The sequence below is a fragment of the Erinaceus europaeus genome, chromosome 2, assembly GCF_950295315.1.
Source record: "Erinaceus europaeus chromosome 2, mEriEur2.1, whole genome shotgun sequence".
Classification (NCBI taxonomy): domain Eukaryota; kingdom Metazoa; phylum Chordata; class Mammalia; order Eulipotyphla; family Erinaceidae; genus Erinaceus; species Erinaceus europaeus.
In genome coordinates this window covers 74830786-74853024 of record NC_080163.1, presented here as the reverse complement: position 1 = coordinate 74853024, position 22239 = coordinate 74830786, and the positions used below count along the sequence as shown (strand labels likewise).

General features: G+C 43.1%; 1 protein-coding gene across 1 annotated transcript in view; it reads right to left on the bottom strand.

The window, feature by feature from the left end:
* GTF2E2 (general transcription factor IIE subunit 2) overlaps nucleotides 1-17813 on the bottom strand; it is an 84644-nt gene extending 66831 nt beyond the window's left edge. Inside the window, exons 1-2 of the mRNA XM_007532139.3 lie at nucleotides 17593-17813; nucleotides 10855-11021 (exon numbers count right to left, since the gene is read on the bottom strand). Coding sequence (XP_007532201.1) covers nucleotides 10855-11017 — 163 coding nt within the window. The 5' untranslated portion in view covers nucleotides 11018-11021; nucleotides 17593-17813. The remainder of the gene's footprint in view (nucleotides 1-10854; nucleotides 11022-17592) is intronic.
* Between the last annotated feature and the right edge of the window lie 4426 nt (nucleotides 17814-22239).

Sequence of the window (22239 nt, the reverse complement as noted above, 5' to 3'; positions counted from 1 at the left end):
TACCCATCCACCCCCGAAAAAATAATAAATGAAAAAAAAAAAAATTAGGAGAAAGAAACACAGAATGGGTTGGACAGGGTATAAAGGTTTTATTTACTATAGCCCAGTCACAAGGGGCATGAGGTGACATTCTGTTTTGGTGTGCGACTCAGTGAATCTAACTACCTCTGCACAGTTTGCACCACTCCCTGGCTTCTGCAGTAGCTCTGGGCAGTAAACACATCTATGAAACATGCAAGCTGCTACTTTCAAACCTTTTAAATCCCCAATCCAACCTCCCAGATGCATTAATGTAATCTCAAGTATTCTGCCCCATTTTTATCAAACAGCTACAAGTTATATATATATGAAACAACTTAAGTTTGTATATCATCTATCATCTACTCAACCAGTTCAAATAAATCTTTAAACAGTGAGAAAAAACATTAGCAAGGGGAGGCTTGTCAACACTGATAATGGATTGAGAGCTTGTCATGACATTAAAAAACAGAAGAGCCTAAAGACCAGCAAGATAGCTCACTTGAGAAGGTACTAGTTAGCCAGGCCTGCTACCCAGGCTTGTGTCTGGTCAGCCCCCCACTGCACTGAAGGAAACTTCAGTGCTACAGTCTTTCCCTCTGCCTGCCTGACTGCCTGTCCCTCTCTCTAGTGCAGAGTGGTAAAGTCTCAACAAAAACAAAAATAAATTTAAAATGTTAAAAAGAGCTTAAGATACTTTCAGCAGCATTACTCAAAATAACAAAAACTGGCAATAACTGTGTCTTTAGAGACTTAAATGTAGCATATAAATTTAATGGGTTATTTAAAAGCCACTAAAATTTATGGTAAAGTTAAAAAAAAAAAAAAGGGAAAAATGGCCACCAAGAGCAGTGGATTCTGGCACGTAGTTCTGGCACAGAGCACCAGCATTATTCCATGGTGGCAATAAAAATAAGTAAGTAAATGTACACAACTAAGTACAGTCTTATAAGAAATATGAAGGGGGTCGGGCGGTAGTGCAGCAGCTTAAGCGCAGGTGGTACAAAGCAAAGACTGGTGCAAGCCCGGTTCAAGCCCCTGCTCCCCACCTGCAGGGGAGTCACTTCATAGGCGGTGAAGCAGGTCCACAGGTGTCTATCTTTCTCTCCCCCTCTCTGTCTTCCCCTCCTCTCTCCATTTCTCTCTGTCCTATCCAACAACAAATAATATCAACTGTTGGTATGCTTCTGGATTCTGCTTGTGAAGCCTTCTGATTTTATCACCACATTGGGTTCGCTTGTGTTGCTTGCTATGTGTTCTGTCTGCACGTCCACTGTTGGCTGGGCACCTCCCTGCCTCCGCGATATAGGTTTGGTCTCCCCCCCCCCCCTGCCTTGGGGACATTTGGTTTAATCATCGCTGGTTTGCTCTTCTTTCTTCCCCCGCCCCCTATCTTACATATTTCCTTTGTTCCTGACTCTTCTGCTGCTGGCGGAGAGAGAAGCAGGACAGAATTGGGTCGTGTTTAGAAGAGATTAGATTTTTGAACCGCATCCCCGCTCGTGAATAAAGACTGAACTGCATTCTCAGCTCAGCTATGAGTCTCTGGTCATCTCTGTCTCCCGCCCGTGAAGCCAGCCCAGCAAAAACGACAATCAACAACAACAATAACCACAATAAGGGCAACAAAAGGGGCGGGGGGAATGGCCTCCAGGAGCAGTGGATTCATGGTGCAGGCACTGAGCCACAGCAATAAACCTGGAGGCAAAAAAGAAAGAAAGAAAGAAAGAAAGAAAGAAAGAAAGAAAGAAAGAAAGAAAGAAAGAAAGGAGGGAGGGAGGGAGGGAGGGAGGGAGGGAGGGAGATGAAAAAATTTTAGTAGTTGTTTTCTTGAGAAAGATGGAAGGGGGAAAGGAGTGGGAAAGACTATGAGAGATTGTAAAGAGCATCTTTTTAATTTCCATTTTTAAGACAATGTGTTTACGTGCAATAAAAACCTTGGAGCGTGGCACAGGAGGTGGCCCGGTGGATAAAGCATTAGACTCTTAAGGCATGAGTTCCTGAGTCTGATCCCTGGCATCACATGTTCTAGAGTGATGCTCTGGTTCTGTGTCTTCCCCCCCCCACCCCTCTATCTCATTAATATATTAAAAAAATTTTTTTGAACTGTGATTAAAGTACCTGTTTTCATTCCAGAAAACCCTAACTGCCAGTTTAAAATAGCTTTTCAGCAATGTTCTCTTTTGTTGACAGTGTTTTGCTAGGTCTTCAAACCTAAAAATTATCAGCACTCAAGTGTATGTTTTTCTTTTTTTCCCCAGAAAGAGAAGTAGAAACAGAGGGAGGGAAGGAGGGAGGAAGGGAGAGAGAGAGAGAGAGAGGAGAAATCTTAGCACTGTTTTTACCACTTGGAAGCTTGTCTGCATGGTGATCCCATATGGTGGCTGGTAAAGTGTGCACTCCACCTGGTGGGCTATCACTTGCACCCTGCCCAAAGTTGTGCTTCTGTTTTGTTTTGTTCTGTTTGACAGTACCAAAATCTCATGCATACATGATTCTACTGCTCCTAGGTCAACCTTTTCATTCTTTTTACTTGGGGGTTGGGGAGGGAGAAGAGAAAACAGCATAGGTAACCAAATTTCAAGCTCCTCTTGGAGCCATAAATGGTGCTCCTACATGGTGCTGGGGCATTAGCACGCGTCCTCACGCATAGTGTGGTGTGCACTCTGCTGGGCAAACTTTTTCCTAAGCCCAGTTTTTTTTTCTCCACCATTAAAAATGAACACAAGGGGGGTTGGGCGGTGGCACAGTGGGTTAAGCGCACGTGGTGCAAAGCGCAAGGACCAGCATAAGGATCCCGGTTCAAGCCCCCTGCTCCTCACCTGCAGGGGAGTCACTTCACAGGCGTTGAAGCAGGTCTGTAGGTGTCTTTCTCTCCCCCTCTCTGTCTTTCCCTCTTCTCTCCATTTCTCTGTCCTATCCAACAACGAACAACATCAATAATGGTAATAATGATAACCACAATGAGGCTGCACCAACAAGGGCAACAAAAGGGGGAAAAATGGCCTCCAGGAGCGGTGGATTCATGGTGCAGGCACCGAGCCCAGCAATAACCCTGGAGGAAAAAAAAAAATGAACACAAGGTATACAGCTATTAAGAACAATGAACCCACCTTTTCTGACCCATCGTAGATGGAGCTAGAAGGAATTATGTTAAGTGAGCTAAGTCAGAAAGACAAAGCTGAGTATGGGATGATCCCACTCATCAACAGAAGCTGAGAAAGAAGAACAGAAAGGGAAACTAAAAGAAGGATTTGACTAAATTTGGAGTAGGGCACCAAAGTAAAAACCCTGTGGTGAGGGGAAGGGTGGACATTCAGCTTCCCGAGGAGGCAGGGGGGTGGTGGTGGGTGCGTGGAATGGGACACAGTCTTTTGGTGGTGGGAATGGTCTTTATGTACACCTATTAAAGTGTAGTCATGGGGGTCGGGCGGTGGCGCAGTGGGTTAAGCGCATGTGGCGCAAAGCGCAGGGACCGGTGTAAGGATCCCGGTTCGAGCCCCTGGCTCCCCACCTGTAGAGGAGTCGCTTCACAGGCGGTGAAGCAGGTCTGCAGGTGTCTATCTTTCTCTCCCATTCTCTGTCTTCCCCTCCTCTCTCTATTTCTCTCTGTCCTATCCAACAACGAATTGTGTCAACAAGGGCAATAATAATAACCACAACGAAGCTACAACAAGGGCAACAAAAGGGGGGAAAAAATGGCCTCCAGGAGCGGTGGATTCATGGTGCAGGCACAGAGCCCAGCAATAACCCTGGAGGAGAAAAAAAAATAAAAATAAAATGAAGTGTAGTCATATAAATCACTATTTAATTAATATGAGAGGGAAAAATTGACTGTGTGTCTCGAACTTTTTAAAACATAGACTGAGTCTTTTTAATACATAGGCTGAGTCTTTGATATGTTGACTCTCTCAAAAGCCTAGACCAGGCAGAACAGAAGCAACCGGTGGCACCGCTATATACAAGATGCTGGGTATTATACAACAAACCCTAACAAAGTGACTTTTCAAAGTTAACCCAATTACCAAATAATGTGATGATAACAATAACTATCCATTGTCTTCTTGAACCCTTAGACAGCAGGAACCTCACATTTCCACTATAGAGCCTATATTTCCCCCAGTCCTGGAATCTTAGGGTGGGGCACACTTTCCTGCATGCTTCTCTCAATGCATATCAAATAATATTGCATGTGCGGATCACAACCTAATCAACACAACGCGTGCCACCCCAGCATGCTTCACTTCAGACTGTGTCCAGAGACTTCAGGTCTCTGACAACCCTTCAGCTTCATTACTCGGGTGAGACCTTTCCTTTCATAGTATTCTCTAACTCCATTCCATTTCACTTTCTAACAAAGTTCCAAAACCTAGATATAGACCAGGAACCCTGAGATACAGCATATGTTCACACGTATGCATAAACAAGTGCAAAATATATACCTGAAAGCAGAAGTACACGAGGATCTGCAGTGAGTACCGCCCAACACTTCATCTGCACTATTCCAGCCTTTAGGTCCATTAATTGTTCAACAATTTGTTTGGCTTTGTATGTTAACTCTCTTTTCAGCCACCAGGTTCCAGATGCTAGCAGGATGCCAACCAGACTTCCCTGGAACTAACGACCCCACCAATGTGTCCTGGAGCTCCGCTTCCCCAGAGACCCACCCTACTGGGGAAAGAGAGAGGCAGACTGGGAGTATGCACCGACCAGTCAACGCCCATGTTCAGCAGGGAAGCAATTACAGAAGCCAGACCTTCCACCCTCTGCAACCCACAATGACCCTGGGTCCATGCTCACAGGGGGATAGAGAATGGGAAAGCTATCAGGGGAGGGCATGGGAAATGGAGATTGGGTGGTGGGAATTGTGTGAAGTTGTACCCCTCCTATCCTACGGTTTTGTTAATGTCTCCTTTCTTAAATAAATAATTAAATAATAATTAAAAAAAAGAAAAAAAAATGAACACAAGGAATGTACCCAACATTCAAAGGCTTATTAAACTTTGATATACAAAATATTTTGGAGAGTCAGGTAGTGACACATCTCATTGAGCGCACATATTACTATAGCAATGAAAATAAATAAATGAAACTAAAATAAATTAAAACCTATACAAATGGGGGGATCTTTGTTTACTAACTGAAAGATATAATAATGTTAAATTGGCAAATGTCCTCAAACTGATTTATTAATCCAGTACAATTTCTGTCAAAATCCTTGCTGATAATTTTTTACACGTGTTGATCTTGATCAAAGAGAAGTCAAAACAATATTGAAAAAAGAAAACCAAATACAAAGACTTAGAACTACCAATTGAAAATGAGGACTTAAAATTTCCAACTTGAAATCTTAACTACAATACTACAGCATTAAGTGAGGGTGGTACTGACATAATAGATGTCTCATAAGAACTCAACTATGTACACACCTATTAAATTATTGTCATATAAATCACTATTCAATTATTCAATGAGAGGGGGAAAAATTGATTGTATGCCTAACAAAGAACTGAACTAAGATTCTAAAAATTAACACTTTCATGTAAAGTCAAGTTACATTCAACATAGTGCCAACCCAATTGGGACAGACAATAAGTTTTTCAATGACATAACATAGTAACAACTCAATAACCACACAAAGAAAGAGAGATTTAGACCTTTATGTTAAATTATACACCAAAAAAATCAACCAGAACATATCATACCTAAATGTAAACTCTAGGGAGTCAGGCAGCAGGTTAAGTACATGTGGTGCAAAGCACAAGGACCAGCGTAAGGATCCCGGTTTGAGCCCCCGGCTCCCAACCGGCAGGGGCGTCACTTCACAGGTGGTGAAGCAGGTCTTTCTCTCCCCATCTTCCCCTCCTCTCTCCATTTCTCTCTGTCCTATCTAACAACGACGACATCAATAACAACAGTAATAATAACTACAATAACAATAAAAACAAGGGGAACAAAAGGGAAAATAAATAATTTTATTTAAATGTAAACTCTAAAACTATGAAATACTTATAGAGCCTGCAAAACAGTTCACTTGGGTAGCGCACAACTACTTTGTTATGGGCACAACCTACGATTGAGCCTGGCACGCTGACTGTGGTATCATTCTCTCCATCTATCTCTGTATCTTTCTGTCTGAAAATAATCAGTGTGGAGCAATGAAGAGCCCTTGGCAACAAAAGAAACTCTTCAGTAAAATAAAGTAGAGGAGCTGGGTAGTGGCACATCTGGTTGAGCCCACACATTATAGTAAGCAGTGACCTGGGTTCAGGGCCCTAGCCCCCACCTGCAGGGGGAATGCTTCACAAGTATTGAAACAATATTGCAGGTGTCTCTCTCTTTCTTCCTTTACTTCCCTTCTCCTTTCCTCTCAATTTCTGTCTCTATCCAAAATAATTTTTTAAAAAAATTTTTTTTAAGTTTAAAAAAGGGGGTCGGGGTGGTCGAGTGGTAGCGCAGTGGGTTGAGCGCAGGTGGCGCAAAGCGCAAGGACTGGCATAAGGGTTCCGGTTCGAGGCCCCGGCTCCCCACCTGCAGGGGAGTCGCTTCACAAGCAGTGAAGCAGGTCTGCAGGTGTCTTTCTTTCTCTCCCCCCGTCTTCCCCTCCTCTCTCCATTTCTCTGTCTTATCCAACAATGACAGCATCAATAATAGTAACTACAACAACAATAAAAAAAACAAGGGCAACAAAAGGGAAAATAAATAATAAATATTTAAAAAAATTTTAAAGGGGGGGCAAAGTGATTGCACACCTGATTGCACACCTATGATTACATGCCCCATATGCAGGAGGAAAGGTTCACAAGCGGTAAAGCAAGTCTCTCTCTCTCTCTCTCTCTCTCTCTAGCCCCTCTTTCTTCTCAATTTCTCTCTGTCCTATCAAATAGTTAAAATTAAAAAAAAAATTTAAGTAGAACTAAAATTTCATAACCTTGACTTACAAAGATTTACAAAGATTTCTTTGGTATGATACTTACTGTGAGGCAGAGATAGATATATGATTACTACTACTCAGCTATAAGATGAAATTCTGACCCATGTAACAACATAAATGGAACTGGAGGGAAACATTCTAAGCAAAATAATTCAGAAATGAGAATAACTGAATTATCTCCTATATAGGACATAAAAAAAAAAAAAAAGCAAGGGGCGCTGGGTGGTGGTGCACTCAGGCATACACACTACCATGCGTAAGGACCCAGGTTCAAGCCCCTGCTCGCCACCTGCAGGCAAGGAAGCTTCACAAGTGGTGAAGTCATGCTGCAGGTGTCTCTCTGTCTCTCTCCCTATCTCTCATCTGTTTTTGTGTCTATGCAATAAATTAAAGAATAAATAAATCAAGCAAAATCACAAAATAGCAAAGTCAAATGAAAACAAGCCTTTAGTTCCCTCCTTCTCCAGTACCCACTTTGGGAAAATGGAAAAAAAAAAAAAAAAAAAGGAGTTACAAAAGGTGGGAGAGAGGTGAGGAGGGAGGGGAGAAGGAAAAGAAAAGAAATTGCAAGGCAGAAGGAGGAGGAGGAAGAGAGGGGAGGAAAGAAGGGAAATTCTTACACTGTGACTACAGAACTGAGCTCACCAAACGATGAAGGGATGAAGGGGAAAAGATTTGAGTGGAAGAATACTGGCACATTGGTAGTGGGCTTGATATGTTAATACATAGTCAAGAAGAGATGTGAAACTGTATCCTAAAACATACAGTTTTGTACAATATTAGCTCAATAAAAATGTTTTAAAAATGTAAAAGCAGGGCTGGGGAAAACAGCATAATGGTTATTCAAAAAAACTCTCATGCCTGAGACTCCAAGGTCTCAGGTTCAATGGCCAGCACCACAAATCCGAGGTGAGCAGTGTTCTGACGTCTCTCTGTATCTTGCTCTATGAATTTCCTTTTCTGTATTCTCTCTTTCATTAAAACAAATAAAAATATTTTAAAGTATAAAAATAAACATAAGAGCAAAGAATTTTTCAAGTGAGGCGCTGGGAGATAAGTTCCCTTGGTAACGTGAAAACCTCACTATGCTCAAGAATGCAGGTCTGAGCCCGTAGTTACTACATGGGAACACCACAAAAAAAAAAAAAAAAAAAAAAGGAGCCAGGTGGTAGCACAGCAGGTTAAGCGCAGATGGGGCAAAGCGCAAGGACTGGGTTAAGCGCAGGTGGCACAAAGCGCAAGGACTGGCGTAAGAATCCTGGTTCGATCCCCCAGCTCCCCACCTGCAGGGAAGTCGCTTCACAGGCAGTGAAGCAGGTCTGCAGGTGTCTTTCTCTTCCCCTCTCTGTCTCTATTCTCTCCTCTCTCCATTTCTCTCAGTCCTATCTAACAACGACGACGACATCAATAACAACAATAATAACTACAACAATGAAAACAAGGGCAACAAAAAGGGAATAAATAAATATTTTTTTTAAATTAAAAAAAAAAGTTTCAGAAGCAGTGCTGTGGTGTTTCACTTTCTCTCCTTTTCTGTCTTTCACCCTGAAGCTGAAAAAAGAAAAGAAAAAAAAGATGGGAGCCGGGTGGTGGCATACCTGGTTGAACACACAAGGTGCAAGGACCCAGGTTCAAGCCCCTGCTCCCCATCTGCAGGAGGAAAGCTTTACAAGTGGTGAAGCAGGGCTGCAGGTGTCTCTCTGCCTCTCTCCCTCTCTATCTCACCCTCCCCTCTCAATTTCTGGCTGTCTTTATCCAATAAATAATGATAATTTTTTTTAAAATTAAAAAAAAAAAAGGACAGAAGATTGGAATTGTGCAGGATGATACCAAAATGAAGCTAAGGCAAGGGGCAAAAAAGTGAAAGATACATGGTCCTGAGGTGGCGCAGTGAATAAAGCATGGGATTCTCAACGTTGAGGTCCCAAGTTCAATCTCCAGCAGCACATGTACCAGAGTGATGTCTGGTTCTTTCTCTCTTTCCTATCATTTTCATGAGTAAAAAAAAAATAAATTCTAAAAAAAAAAGGTAAAAGATGTCACACAGAAGACTTTAACTTCCCACCTTCTGCACCCCATAATGATCCTGGTCCATGCTCCCAGAGGAATAAAGAAACGGAAAGCTTCCAATGAAGGGAATGAGATACGGAGCTCTGGTGGTAGAAATTGTGTGGAATTGTACCCCTCTTATCCTAAGGTCTCATCTATCATTATTAAATCAATAATAAAAAATTAAAAAACAGGGGCTGGGTGGTGGCACACCTGGTTGAGCATACATGTTACAGTGCACAAGGACCCAGATTCATGTCCCTAGTCCCCATCTACATGGGGAAAGCTTTGCGTGTGGTGAAACAAGTCTGCAAGTGTCTCTGTGTCTCTCTCTCTATCCCCCCTCCTCCTCTCAATTTCTGGCTGCCTCTATCCAATAAATAAAGAGAAAAAAAAATTAAAAATAAATAATTTTTAAAAAAACATTTATAAACAAAAATAAAAAAACAAAAAAGACTCTAAATTTTATTGCCCCATCTATTATGAAATGTTCAGAAATGGCAAATTATGGAGAAAAAAGTTGATTATTGCTAATCTAGAGCCAGGCTGAGAACAAGGAACAATTGCAAAAGGGCACAAAAAAATCTTTGGGGCAACAGAGATTATGAAAATGTTCTAAAATTGGTCTTGAGCAATTGCTGCAACTGTTAAACTTAAAATAAGTTAACTGTGTAAACTATGTAAGTTAAATCACAAATAATTTTTTTCATTCTTTTGTTAATATTATTTTTCTTTTCTTTTTTAAATTTTTTAAAATATTTGTTTATTTTCCCTTTTGTTGCCCTTGTTCTTTTTATTGTTGTAGTGATTGTTGTTGTTGTTATTGATGTCGTCGTCGTTAAATAGGAAAGAGAGAAATGGAGAGAGGAGGGTAAGACAGAGGGGGATTGAGAAAGATAGACACCTGCAGACCTGCTTCACTGCCTGTGAAGTGACTCCTCTGCAGGTGGGGAGCCGGGGCTCTAACCGGGATCCTTATGCCAGTTTTTGCACTTTGCGCCACTGCGCTACTGGCAGGGATAATTTTTTTTTTTTGCCTCCAGGGTTATTGCTGGGGCTCGGTGCCTGCACTACAAATCCACTGCTCCCAGAGGCCATCTTTTTTTTTATCCATTATTATTGTTGTTACTGTTATTGTGCTGTTATTGGATAGGACAGAGAGAATTTGAGAAAGGAGGGGAAGAGAGGAGGAGAGAAAGATAGACATCTATAGACCTGCTTCACAGCTTAAGAAATGACACCCCTACAGGTGCGGAGCTGGGGGCTGGAACCCGAATCCTTGTGCTTTGCACTATGTGATTTAACCCAGTGAGCTACTGCCCAGCCCCACAAATAAATTCTTTTTAAATAGATCTGAATTTCAACCACTGAGGATTTTTAACTTTTTTTTTTTTTTTTTTTTTTTGCCACTGGCACCTCAAATCCAACACTCTAATGACCCTTTTTTTTTCCTTTTATTTGACAGGACAGAGAAATTGAGGGAGCTGTTAAGAGAGGGAGAGGAGGAAAGATGTGCAGCACTGCTTCACAGCTCACTTGCAGACCTGCTTCACCGCTTGTGCTTGTGAAGCGATCCCCCCCTACAGGTGGGAAACCCGAGGGCTCCAACCAGATCTTTGCGCCCATCTTTGCGTGCTACACGTTATATGCTAAAGCTTAACCCAGTGCACTACACCTGGCCTCCTGACCCCAACTTTTAACCTCTTAAGAGCAAATTCTCTTATCATTCCATCTCTTACACTTAAAGTGCTTAACAATAGCGTGGATTTTTGAACTGAAAAAAAAAAAAAAAAGAATTTGCCAAGACTAAATGGCTTCCAAAAAACTAAAACTAAACATTCAGTTTTACTAACCAGAATTCTGTTTCGAGCCTGATGATCCTCCATGATCTAGTTTTGCTTTCTTCTTCTTGGATGAGGATGAGGATTCAGAAGATACTGAACGTTTTTCTACAACAGGCGTGGAAAGAGCTCGCTTTTTGAACAACTCTCGTTCTCTCAACAGGCTTGGATCCATGGTGCTGGCAAAGATAAAAATACACATCTTTAAAAACACAGATTCAGGGGGTCGGGTGGTAGCGCACAGTGGGTTAAGCACACGTGGCGCAAGGACGGGACTAAGGATCCTGGTTCGAGCTCCCGGCTTCCCACCTTCGAGGAGTCGCTTCACGGGCGGTGAAGCAGGTCTGCAGGTGTCTATCTTTCTCTCCCCCTCTCCGTCTTCCCCTTCTCTCTCCATTTCTCTCTGTCCTATCCAACAACGAACGACATCAACAAAAACAATAACCACAACAAGGCTACAAGGGCAACAAAGGGGGGGGGGGAATGGCCTCCAGGAGCAGTGGATTCATGGTGCAGGCACTGAGCCCCAGCAATAACCCTGGAGGCAAAAAATAAAATAAACACAGATTCAGGGCTGGGTGGTGTCACACCTTGTTGAGTGCATATATTACAATGCTCAATGACCCGGGTTCCAGTTCCTGGTCACCACCTGCAGGTGAAGGGGACTGGGGAGGGGTTCATGAATGGTGAAGCAGGGCTACAGGTGTCTCTCTCCCTATCAACCCCTTTCCTCTTGATTTCTAGCTGTCTCTAGCCAATAAAAACAAAGATTCAAGTCACTCAAACCTATATGCTAATTCCATAAATCTCACTGAGTTACTTCCCAACCCAACTTACTTTTTATTTTTCTCTACTACTTGTATTCATTTACTCAAAAAAAATACATGTAACTAAGTACTAATATGCATCAAGCACTGATCTAGGCACTGGTAAAAAGAAACAGAATTATTCTCTTTAGTTCTAGAACTAGAAGTACTATAACAACTGTAAGCTGTAAGCTGTCTAACAAAAAGCCAGTGGACACATGTACCTATTGAGCACTTAAAATGGTGTTACTTTGAGATATATTTTAAGTATAAAATACATACCAAATTTGTTTTTCAGTTTTATGAAAATATAACTGAAATGTAATATTGTACTAGTCCAAGATATACAACACAATTTAGTGTATATATATGATCACCACAGTAAACAGATGTCATTTGTGAACAGCTTCTTTCCTGATGAGATCTTTTATAGCCCACTTTTTTTTTTTAAAGATTTTATTTATTTATGAGAAAGATAGGAGAGCGAGAGAACCAGACATCACTCTGGCACATGTGCTGCTGGGGATCGAACTAGGGACCTCATGCTTGAGAGTTCAAAGCTTTATCACTGCGCCACCTCCTGGACCACAGCCCACTTTTTTTTTTTTTTTAGCAACTTTCAGATATACATTATTAACTCTCGTCAACATGCTATACAGATCCCAGAAATTAACTTAATCTGATCATTAGATGTTTGTACCTGTTGATCATCACCCTCATCCATTTCCTTCTTGTGTTCCATTCCTGGCAACCACTAGTTCATTCTCACTTTCCGGCTTCAACTTTTTTAGATTCCATATATAAGTGGACACCATGCAACATTTGTCTTCCTCTGTCAAGTTCAACTCCATGGATCCTTCATATTGTCCCAAGTGGACAGCCAAGACCTTCTTCTTCATAGCTGACTATACATTTATATATCATTTTTTAAATCCATTTATCTGTCATTGGCATTGAAGTTGTTTCTATTTCTTGGTCAACATAAATAATGCTCTCACGAACATGGGCAATTTCACACATTTACTTTATTCAGACAAATAACCCGAGTGGAATTACTAGGTTCTGTGGAAGTTCTAGATTTATTTGTTCTGAAGGAACCTCCATACTGTTTTCCATAGTGGCTTTACCAATTTAAACTCACAGCAACGGTATAGAAGGGTTCTCTTACCTCAAATCCTTAATAACACTGGCTACCATTTGTCTTTTGGATTATACTAACAGCTATCAAGCTTTATCTCGCTGGGTTTTTATTTGCAGTTCCCTGATGAGTGAGTGATTTTTTTTTTAGCCCTTTTTCATGTAGCCATGATTTCCCTATTGTATAATCTTAGTTCCTTTATTATAAATCACATTCTGGTGTATATTACAACAAAATAAAAAACTCTGGGTTGCGGGGGTGTTCAGGTCTTGGAACATGATGGTTGCGGAGGATGGGAGGAGGATAGATTGTTATGTGAAAACTGAGAAATGTTACACACGTTCCATGTACTTTTTAAAATTATATTTATTTATTTATTTATTTATTGGATAGAGATAGCCAGAAATCAAGAGGGAAGGGGGTAATAGGGAGAGAGACAGAGAAACACTTGCAACACTGCTTCACCACTAGCAAAGCTTTCCCTCTGCAGGTGGGAACCGGAGGCTCAAACCCAGATCCTTGAGTATTGTAACATGTGCGCTCAGCCACGTGTGCCACCACCCACCCACCCCCCAACTACCATATTTTACTGCCAACCATAAACCATTAATCCCCCAATAAAAAAATGAAAAAAAACTACATTCTGCTGGTCTAGAGGTGTTGCAGTGCATAAAGCATTGAGCTCTCAAGTATGAGGTGCTAAGTTCAACTTCTACCAGACTGAGGCTCTGCTTCTCTTTCTCTCTCCTCCTATCTCACAAATAAAATGTTTTTTTTCTTTTTTTTACTGCCACCATACAAAGATAAGTGACTAAGGGGAGATAGCTCACCTGGTTGAGTACATACTTTACCATGCAGGAACACTCAGACTTTAGTCCCTCACCACCTAAACCTAAACGAGCTGGAGCAGTACTGTGGTGTCTCTCCTCTGTCTCTTCCTCTTAAAAAAAAAAAAAAAAAGTCTGGGGAGTCAGGCAGTAGCACAGTGGGTTAAGTGCATGTGGCACAAAGTGCAAGGACTGGCGTAAGGATACCAGTTCGAGAAGCCCCAGCTCCTCACCTGCAGGGGAGTCACTTCACAGGCAGTGAAGCAGGTCTGCTGGTGTCCGTCTTTCTCTCCCCGTCTCTGTCTTCCCCTCCTCTCTCCATTTCTCTCTGTCCTATCCAACAACAATGACATCAATAACTACAACAACAATAAAAAATAAAGACAATAAAAAACAAGGGCAACAAAAGGAAAAATAATTTTTAAAAATTTTTATATTTATTTATTTATTCCCTTTTGTTGTCCTTGTTGTTTTATTGTTGTAGTTATTATTGATGTCATCATTGTTGGATAGGACAGAGAGAAATGGAGAGAGGAGGGGAAGACAGAGAGGGGAAGTGAAAGACAGACACCTTCAGACCTGCTTCACCGCCTGTGAAGCGACTCCCCTGCAGGTGGGGAGCCGGGGGCTCAAACCGGGATCCTTCCTCCGGTCTTTGTGCTTTGCGCCACCTGCGCTTAACCCGCTGCGCTACCACCCGACTCCCAGGAAAAATAAATTTTAAAAAGTCTCATGGGAACAGAGAAATCATGCAGGTCTAGAACCCCAGTGACAACCCTGGCAGCAAATATGAAGTAAAATGAAAGACAAGTTATTTAATCTGGGCTTTGACTGATGATTTCAAGAGATTTAAATAGCTGTACAGTTTACAAAGACCTAAACGCCTACCATGTGTGTTCTTCACAAACTTGACAACAAGTACTAGGTATATTTCTATTTCACTAAAAAAAAAAATTAAAGCACAGAACTGCAATTAAGTTCAAACTGCTGGAAGAACCAAGGGAACCACCCGAGTATCCGGAGTCAAGTGCTCCTTAAACCAAAGTAAAGGATTATCAAACAAAAGCAACCTGTACGTGGGACAGCTGAGTTCAGTTACTTCTAGAGCTTAATCTTCTTTCTTTCTTTCTTTTTTGCCTCCAGGGTTATCACTGGGGCTTGGTATCTAGAGTCCACTACTCCTGGAGGCTATTTTTTCCCCTTTGTTGCCCTTGTTAATTGTTGTTGTTATTGCTGTCATTGCTGTTGGATAGGACAGAGAGAAATCAAGAGAGGAGGGTAAAGCAGAGAGGGTGAGAAAGATAGACACCTGCAGGCCTGCTTCACACCACTTATGAATCGACCCCCCTGCAGGTGGGGAGCGGAGATCTCAAACCCGCATCCTTAAGCCAGTCCTTGTGCTTCATGCCATGTGCACTTAACCTGCTGTGCTACTACCCGAACCCCTCTAGAGCTTAAATTTAATAATGTTCCTCGTTATTCACCAGCACACACTCCCCAGCTAACTTCTCAAACTACATCTCGGTATTTGTGTAGTTTTACATGCACTGGCCTGTGTGTGGTGTACTGGGGACGTCACTATCTCCCATTTTACACGAAAAGAATACCACCGCCACGGTCTAGTTGGCAAGCAAAAAAAAAAAAATCACATCTAAATCTTCAGGCTCCAAAGCCCACGTTCTCTCCACTATGTCACTAATTAGACTTCTTTCCTCCTTTCTCTCCTTTCCCCCCCTCTTCTTATTTCTTTCCCTATCTAAGCCTCAGAGCTTAGCACCTAAACTGGCAACTAAGAATACAGCTGTGAATCGCTGCCAAGCTGGAAAGAGCTGGCTTACCTCTTCAAAATGTGAGAAAGATACTGAAGCACTGCCTTTTTTTCCCCTAATGTCTTGTTAAAACTGTGCAGACAACTCTAATGTGACCTAAATCTAGGAAACAGTACAAACTAGGAAAAATTTTAAAAAAGAAAATGAAATAGTACAAATTAGGTATTCAAAACGTAGCTTTAGGGGGCCGGGTAGTGGCACACCTGGTTGAACACACATGTCACAATGTGCAAGGACCCAGGTTCAAGCCCCCAGTCCCCACCTGCAGGGAGGAAGTTTCACAAGTGGTGAAGCAGTGCTGCAGGTGTCTCTCTGTCTCTCGCCCTCTGTATCCCTCCTTTCCTTCTCAATTTCTGACTGTCTCTATCCAATAAATAAATAAAGGTAATAAAAACTTTTAAGGGGGAGGAGGGTCGGGCGGTAGAGCACCAGGTTAAGCGCAGGTGGCTTAAAGCCCAAGGACCGGCTGAAGGATGCCGGTTCGAGCCCCAGCTCCCCACCAGCGGGGGGGGGGGGGGTTGCATCACAAGTGGTGAAGCAAGTTTACAGATGTCTTTCTCTCCCCATCTTCTGCTCCTCTCTCCATTTCTCTCTGTCCTATCCAACAACAATGACAGCAATAACAATATTATAAAACAAGGGCAACAAAAAGGGGGGGAAAATAGCCTCCAGGTGCAATGGGTTCATTTTTTTAAGTCTTTTTTTTTTTTTAAACCAGAGCACTGGCTCAGTTCCGGATTATGACGGTGCGGGGGATTGAACCCGGGACTTGAGAGCCTCAGGCTTATGAAAGTCTCTTTGCATAACCATTATGCTATCTACCCCCACCGGTGCAATGGATTCATAATGCAGACATCAGGCCCAGCAATAACCCTAGAGAAAAAAAAAAGCGTTAGGGGCCAGGTGGTGGTGCACCTGGTTGAATGCACATGTTGCAACGCTAAGGACCCCCCAGTCTCCACCTTCTGGGGGAAAGCTTTGCAAGTAGTGAAGCACAGCTGCAGGTGTCTCTCTTGTCTCTCTATCCCCCCTTCCCTCTCGATTTCTTGCTGTCTCTATCTAACAAATAAAGGTAATAAACTTTTTTATTAAAGTAGCTTTTAATAATTTTTTAAAAATATTTTTCTTTTTTTAATATTTATTCCCTTTTGTTGCCCTTGTTGTTTTATTGTTGTAGGATAGGGCAGAGAGAAATGGGAGAGAAGAGGGGAGGGGGGAGAGACAGACAGACACCTACTGCTTGTGAAGTGACTCCCCTGCAGGTGGGGAGCTGGGGCTCGAACGGGGATCCTTACGCATGTCCTTGCGCTTTGCACCACGAGCGCTTAACCCACTAAGCTACCGCCCGAGTCCCTGCTTTAATCATTTTCTAAAAGGCTTGTGTATCCATGTGTATAAATCATAGCCTTGAGTTGTCTGGACACCGAGGTGTACACACAGACACACCGACATGGTTCATGCAGCTACAACCGATGTAAACGTGAAAGTTAGGGGGCCAGGCGGTGGTGCACCTGGTGAAGCACACACAATACAGTGCACATGGACCCAGGTTCAAGCACCCGGTCCCCACCTGCAGGGGGAAAGCTTCACAAGTGATGAAGCAGGGCTGCAGGTGTCTCTCTGTCTCTCTCTCCCATTCCTCTCAATTTCTGTCTCTATCCAATCATACATAAAAAAAAATAAGAAGAAGAAAAAAAAAAAGGTGCTCGGGAGGTGGCACAGTGGATTAAAGCACAGGACTCTCAAGCATGAGGTTCTACGTTCAATCCCCGGCAGCACATGTACCAAAGTGATGTCTGCTTTTTGCTCTATCTTTCCTCTAAATAAATAAAAATCTTAAAAAAAAGAAAGAAAGAAAAGAAAGAAAGAAAAAGAAAGGGGGAAAAGCAGCATGGAGGCTAGAAGAAGCACAATTTCTCCCATTGAGAATTCACACACACACTTCCAACCCAAAACTTTTTTTTTTTTTTTTTAATGAACCTCCGGCCTAAAGGACAAAGCTCCCAAGAAGTTGCTCCCAGGTTGGACTGTCTTGCGCACAGGACAGAAGCCGGGGTCTCGCTGGGAAAGGACGACGCGCTCGCCCCTCGGCGGGAAGAGCAGGTGCGAGGCGCCCCCGGCCCCGAGCCGCCACCCAGCCGCACCCTCACCTGGGCGACAGCCGCCCGCACGCGCCCCTCCGCCGCCTCCTGCGTCTCCGGCTCAGTCCTCGGCCCGCGCAGGCGTGGTCGCCGTCTAACGCCCCGCGTCAGCGGCCCTGCCAGTCCGGGGGGGTCTCCGCACTGGCGGCGGAGACTGTGGCGACTACTGAGGCGACTCGGCCAAAGGCTCCGCCCGCAACTTCCTGAACAAGCCACTAAAATCTCATTCCCGGCAGCCACCGCGACGCCGCGAGCGCCCCGAGCGCGCGTGCGTCATCACGTGCCTCTCCAGAGGTACCATGGGAGGGTAACCAGGGAGTCGGGGCGTCGGAGGTTTCCATGACAACCAGGGGGACAACGGGAGCGGGCGACCAACTAAATGCGTGAACTGAAATAGTTGGGCGCTAAGGCGGAGATTTTTTTTTTTTTTTTTGCCTCCAGGGTTATTGCTGGGTCTCGGTGCCTGCACTATGAATCCACTGCTCCTGGAGGCTATTTTTCCCTTCTGTTACCCTTGTTATCATTGTTGTTGTTACTGTTGTTGTTGGATAGGACAGAGAGAAATGGAGAGAGGAGGGGAAGACAGAGAGGAGGAGAGAAAGACACCTGCAGACCTGCTTCACCGCTTGTGAAGCGACTCCTCTGCAGGTGGGGAGCCGGGGGCTCGAACCGGGTTCCTTCCGCCGGACCTTGCATTTTGCACCACATGCGCTTAACCCGCTGCACTACCGCCCAGCCCCAGGCAAAGACCTTTTATATAAGAAATTCAAAGTTACTAGACCTTCGTCCAGAACTTGTCTTAACATGTGAATTCTATCCTATTCCTAGCTTGATGGATGTATTTATTTATTCCGCCATGGTTATCACTGGAACTCAGTGCCTGTAACTGCCTGCCCCTGCGGCTCCAGACAGACTATGACCCACATAGTCAACGACTGCCACCTCTCCAGATTCAAAGGAGGTCTCGAAACTTTACATCAGGCTCAACCTGACGCTGTTGACTGGCTACGGAAGAAGAGCAAACGCTAGAAGAACTGCCTGTATGTTTCCATCACTTCTGGAAGTTATTCTCTTTCTCTCTCCCCTACAGAGACATAAGTAGAAAGCCTTTTTTTTTCCTTCTCTCTCTCTCTCTCTCTCCCTCTCTCCCTCTCCCTCTTCCCCTCTCTCCCCCTCTCTCCCCCTCTCTCCCCCTCTCTCCCCCTCTCTCCCTCTCTCTCCCTCTGACAAAGACATAAGTAGGGAGAGCGCTCCTGGAGCTCACTGTGACCAGAGGCTTGATCATGGGAGCATTTGCATCCTGCCAGGTACAACACCTCCTGTCTGTGCTCTGGAAACATTTAGCCCAAGTGGCAGTGTTTTTTTTTTTTTTTTTCCTTCCATAGCAACTCTTACTTTAGTGCAGTACACTTTTTTTTTTTTTGGGGGGGGTTGTTTTTTAGATCTTATTTATTAATGGCGCACAGAGGAGGAAGGCAGAACCAGAGCATATTGCTTCAGAATGTATGCTAGATGTATGTTGATCTCATGTTTGCAAGTACAGTTTGCTAACCATTGTGTATAGCCTGTGATTCTGTTTTTCAATTTTCCATCTAGTGTTGTGACTTTATATCAAATGCTAGTTTCTTAGGCAAAGATTTAGATTCTGAAGCACAAAGGGTTAGACATAATGCAACAAAAAAGATAACTGACTTTACCCAGTCTGTAACCTATTGGAAGAGTATGCTTTCCTGCAGCTGACCTTTCCTTATTCTTAAAACCCAGAGCAATAACAATCAGTAATTAAGTTATCCGTTGGTTGTGGTATCTGTCTCCTCTATCTCTTCTTCCACTCTCAATTTCTCTGTCCAGTCAAATAAATTTTAAAGATTTTAAAAAGGGGGGACGTGTAGTGGCGCACTTGGTTGAGTGCACGTTACAATGCACAAGCACCAGGGTTTGAGTCCCCAGTCCCCACCTGCTGGGGGGGGAAATTTTGAGTGGCGAAGCAATGTTGCAGTTGTCTGTATCCCTGTCATCCCCTTCCCTCTCGATTTGTGGTTGTCTCTATCCAATAAATAAAGATTAAAAAGAAAGAAAACAAAAAAAAATTAAAGGTTGACATAGTACAGGAAGTTTTATTTGATACTTGGAAGCCAAAGATGACTGTGTGCTTTTTTTTAAACAATAAACTTGTATTTTTTTTAATTTTATATTTATTTGATAGACAGTCATAAATTGAGAGGGAAGGGGGGAGATAAAGAAGAGAGACAGACACCTGCAGCACTACTTCACCACTCTTGAAGCATTCCCCCTGCAGGTGGTGGGGACTGGGGGCTAGAACCTGGGTCCTTACCAACTGTTAACATGTATGCTCAAAGAGGTGTGTCACAACCTGGCCCGATTATGTGGTTTTTACTAGTTTCATTTTACAATAAGCACAAATTTTACCTGACTTCCCAAAGAAATGTAACTTATAAGTTAACAAGTATTAGTAACTCCAGCTTGCTCTCCACTGGATCTCAGACACACCCTTTTACCTTGTCTGTCTCTTAACACCAAAATATATTCCACTTCTGGGGGACAGGCAGTGGTACATCTGTTTAAGCGCTCACATTACATTGTGCAAGGACCCAGGTTCAAGGCCCTGGTCCCCTTGTGCAGGGGGAATGCTTTGGGAGTGAAGCAGGTCTGCAGGTGTGTCTGTCTCTATCTCCTACTTCCCTCTCAATTTCTGTTTCTATCCAATCATAAATAAATAAAAACATTAATTTTTTAAAAAGAATATTCCACTGCATTGTACATTTAATGTGCTTGTTTTACCAGAGCACTGCTCCATCTCTGAATTAGGGTGGTGTTGGGGACTGATCCTGGGACTTGGGAATCTCAGAGATGAAAGTCTTTTTGCATAATTATACTATCCCTCACTCCACCCTGAGCATTTTTTCCATAAGTCTGATGGCCATCTGGAAATCTCTAGTGAGGCTTCTGTCCATTTTTTAATGGAGTTGCATTTTTTTTGTTGTTGCTGAACTGTTTGAGCTCTTAATATATATATCAGGCATTTGATCTATCACGTGTAATCTCCCATTCAGTACCATTCTGTGATGGTTCCTTTTGCTGTGCAAAAGCCTTTCAGTTTGGTGTGTGTGTGTGTGTGTGTGTGTGTTATATATATTTTTTTTTCTAAGATAAAACGTAGCCATCTAATGTCCAATCTGACCCATTTGGAGTTGGCTTTTTTGTATGGTGATATGTGGCAGTAAAATTTTCTTTCATACACCTCTGGTCTTTATCTACAAGAGATGTCTTTTCTGACCCAGTTGCTTTTTTCTGTAGTTATTGGGGCTTCACCACTCCAAGTCAACTTTTTTTCAGAGAGGTTGAGAAACAGGTGTGGGGGGCCAGGCAGTGGCACACCCAGTTAAATACTAAGCACAAAGACCCACGCGAGGACTCGGGTTCAGAGCTACTGCTTCCTACCTGTGTCAGGGACGTTTTACAAGTGGTGAACATCTGCAGGTATCTCTCTCCCTGTCTACCTCTCCTTCCCTATCAATTCCTCTGTCCTATGGAATAAAATTAGGAGGAAAAGAAAAAAAGGCTGCCGGGAGTGGTGGATTCATAGTGAAGGCACTAAGCCCCAACGATAACCCTGGTGGCAAAAAAAAAAAAAAAAAAAAAGAAAGTGGTCTGGGAGGTGACACAGTGCATAAAGCATTGGACTCTCAAGCATGAGGTCCCAAATTTAATCCCCAGCAGCACTTGTACCAGAATGATTTCTAGTTCTTTCTCTCTCCATTTATCTTCTTCATGAATAAATAAAATATCTTTTAAAAAATTAAATATAGTGGTCCAGGAGGTGGCACAGTGGATTACGCACTGGATTATGAAGCATGAGGTCCCAAGTTAGATCCTCAGCAGCACATGCACCAGAGTGATGTCTGGTTCATTGTCTCCTCCTGTCTTTCTCATGAATAATAAATTCTAAACAAAAATAAATATAATGAGAAGGGGGTCAGGCGGCAGTGCAGCGGGTTAAGTGCACGTGGCAAAAAGTGCAAGGATGGGACTAAGGATCCTGGTTCGAGCCCCAGCTCCCCACCTTATGAGGAGTCGCTTCACAGGCGGTGAAGCAGGTCTGCAGGTGTCTGTCTTTCACTCCCCCTCTCTGTCTTCCCCTCCTCTCTCGATTTCTCTCTGTCCTATCCAACAACGAACGACATCAACAATAATAACTACAACAAGACTACAACAACAAGGGCAACAAAAGGGGGAAAAAGTGGCCTCCAAGAGCTGTGGATTCATGGTGCAGGCACTGAGCCCCAGCAATAACCCTGGAGGCCAAAAAAAAAAAAAAAAAAAATATATATATATATATATATATATATTAAGAAAAGACAGGTGTGTGTATATGTGTGACAGTTGAAAAATATATATGTGTATATATACATACATATATATATATATATTTTTTGCCTCCAGGGTTATTGCTGGGACTTGGTGCCTACACCACCCCGGTTCCATGGCTGCCAGCCCTTCGCAACATCGCCCCACCAGATATTCGTCGGGATGTGGCATCATGTAAGTTCATTTCCCACATCTACACTCGACGGGACCTGCCAATATACACGGATATCTTCGCCCACCCTGTCCAACGCTTGACGTCTCGTCACC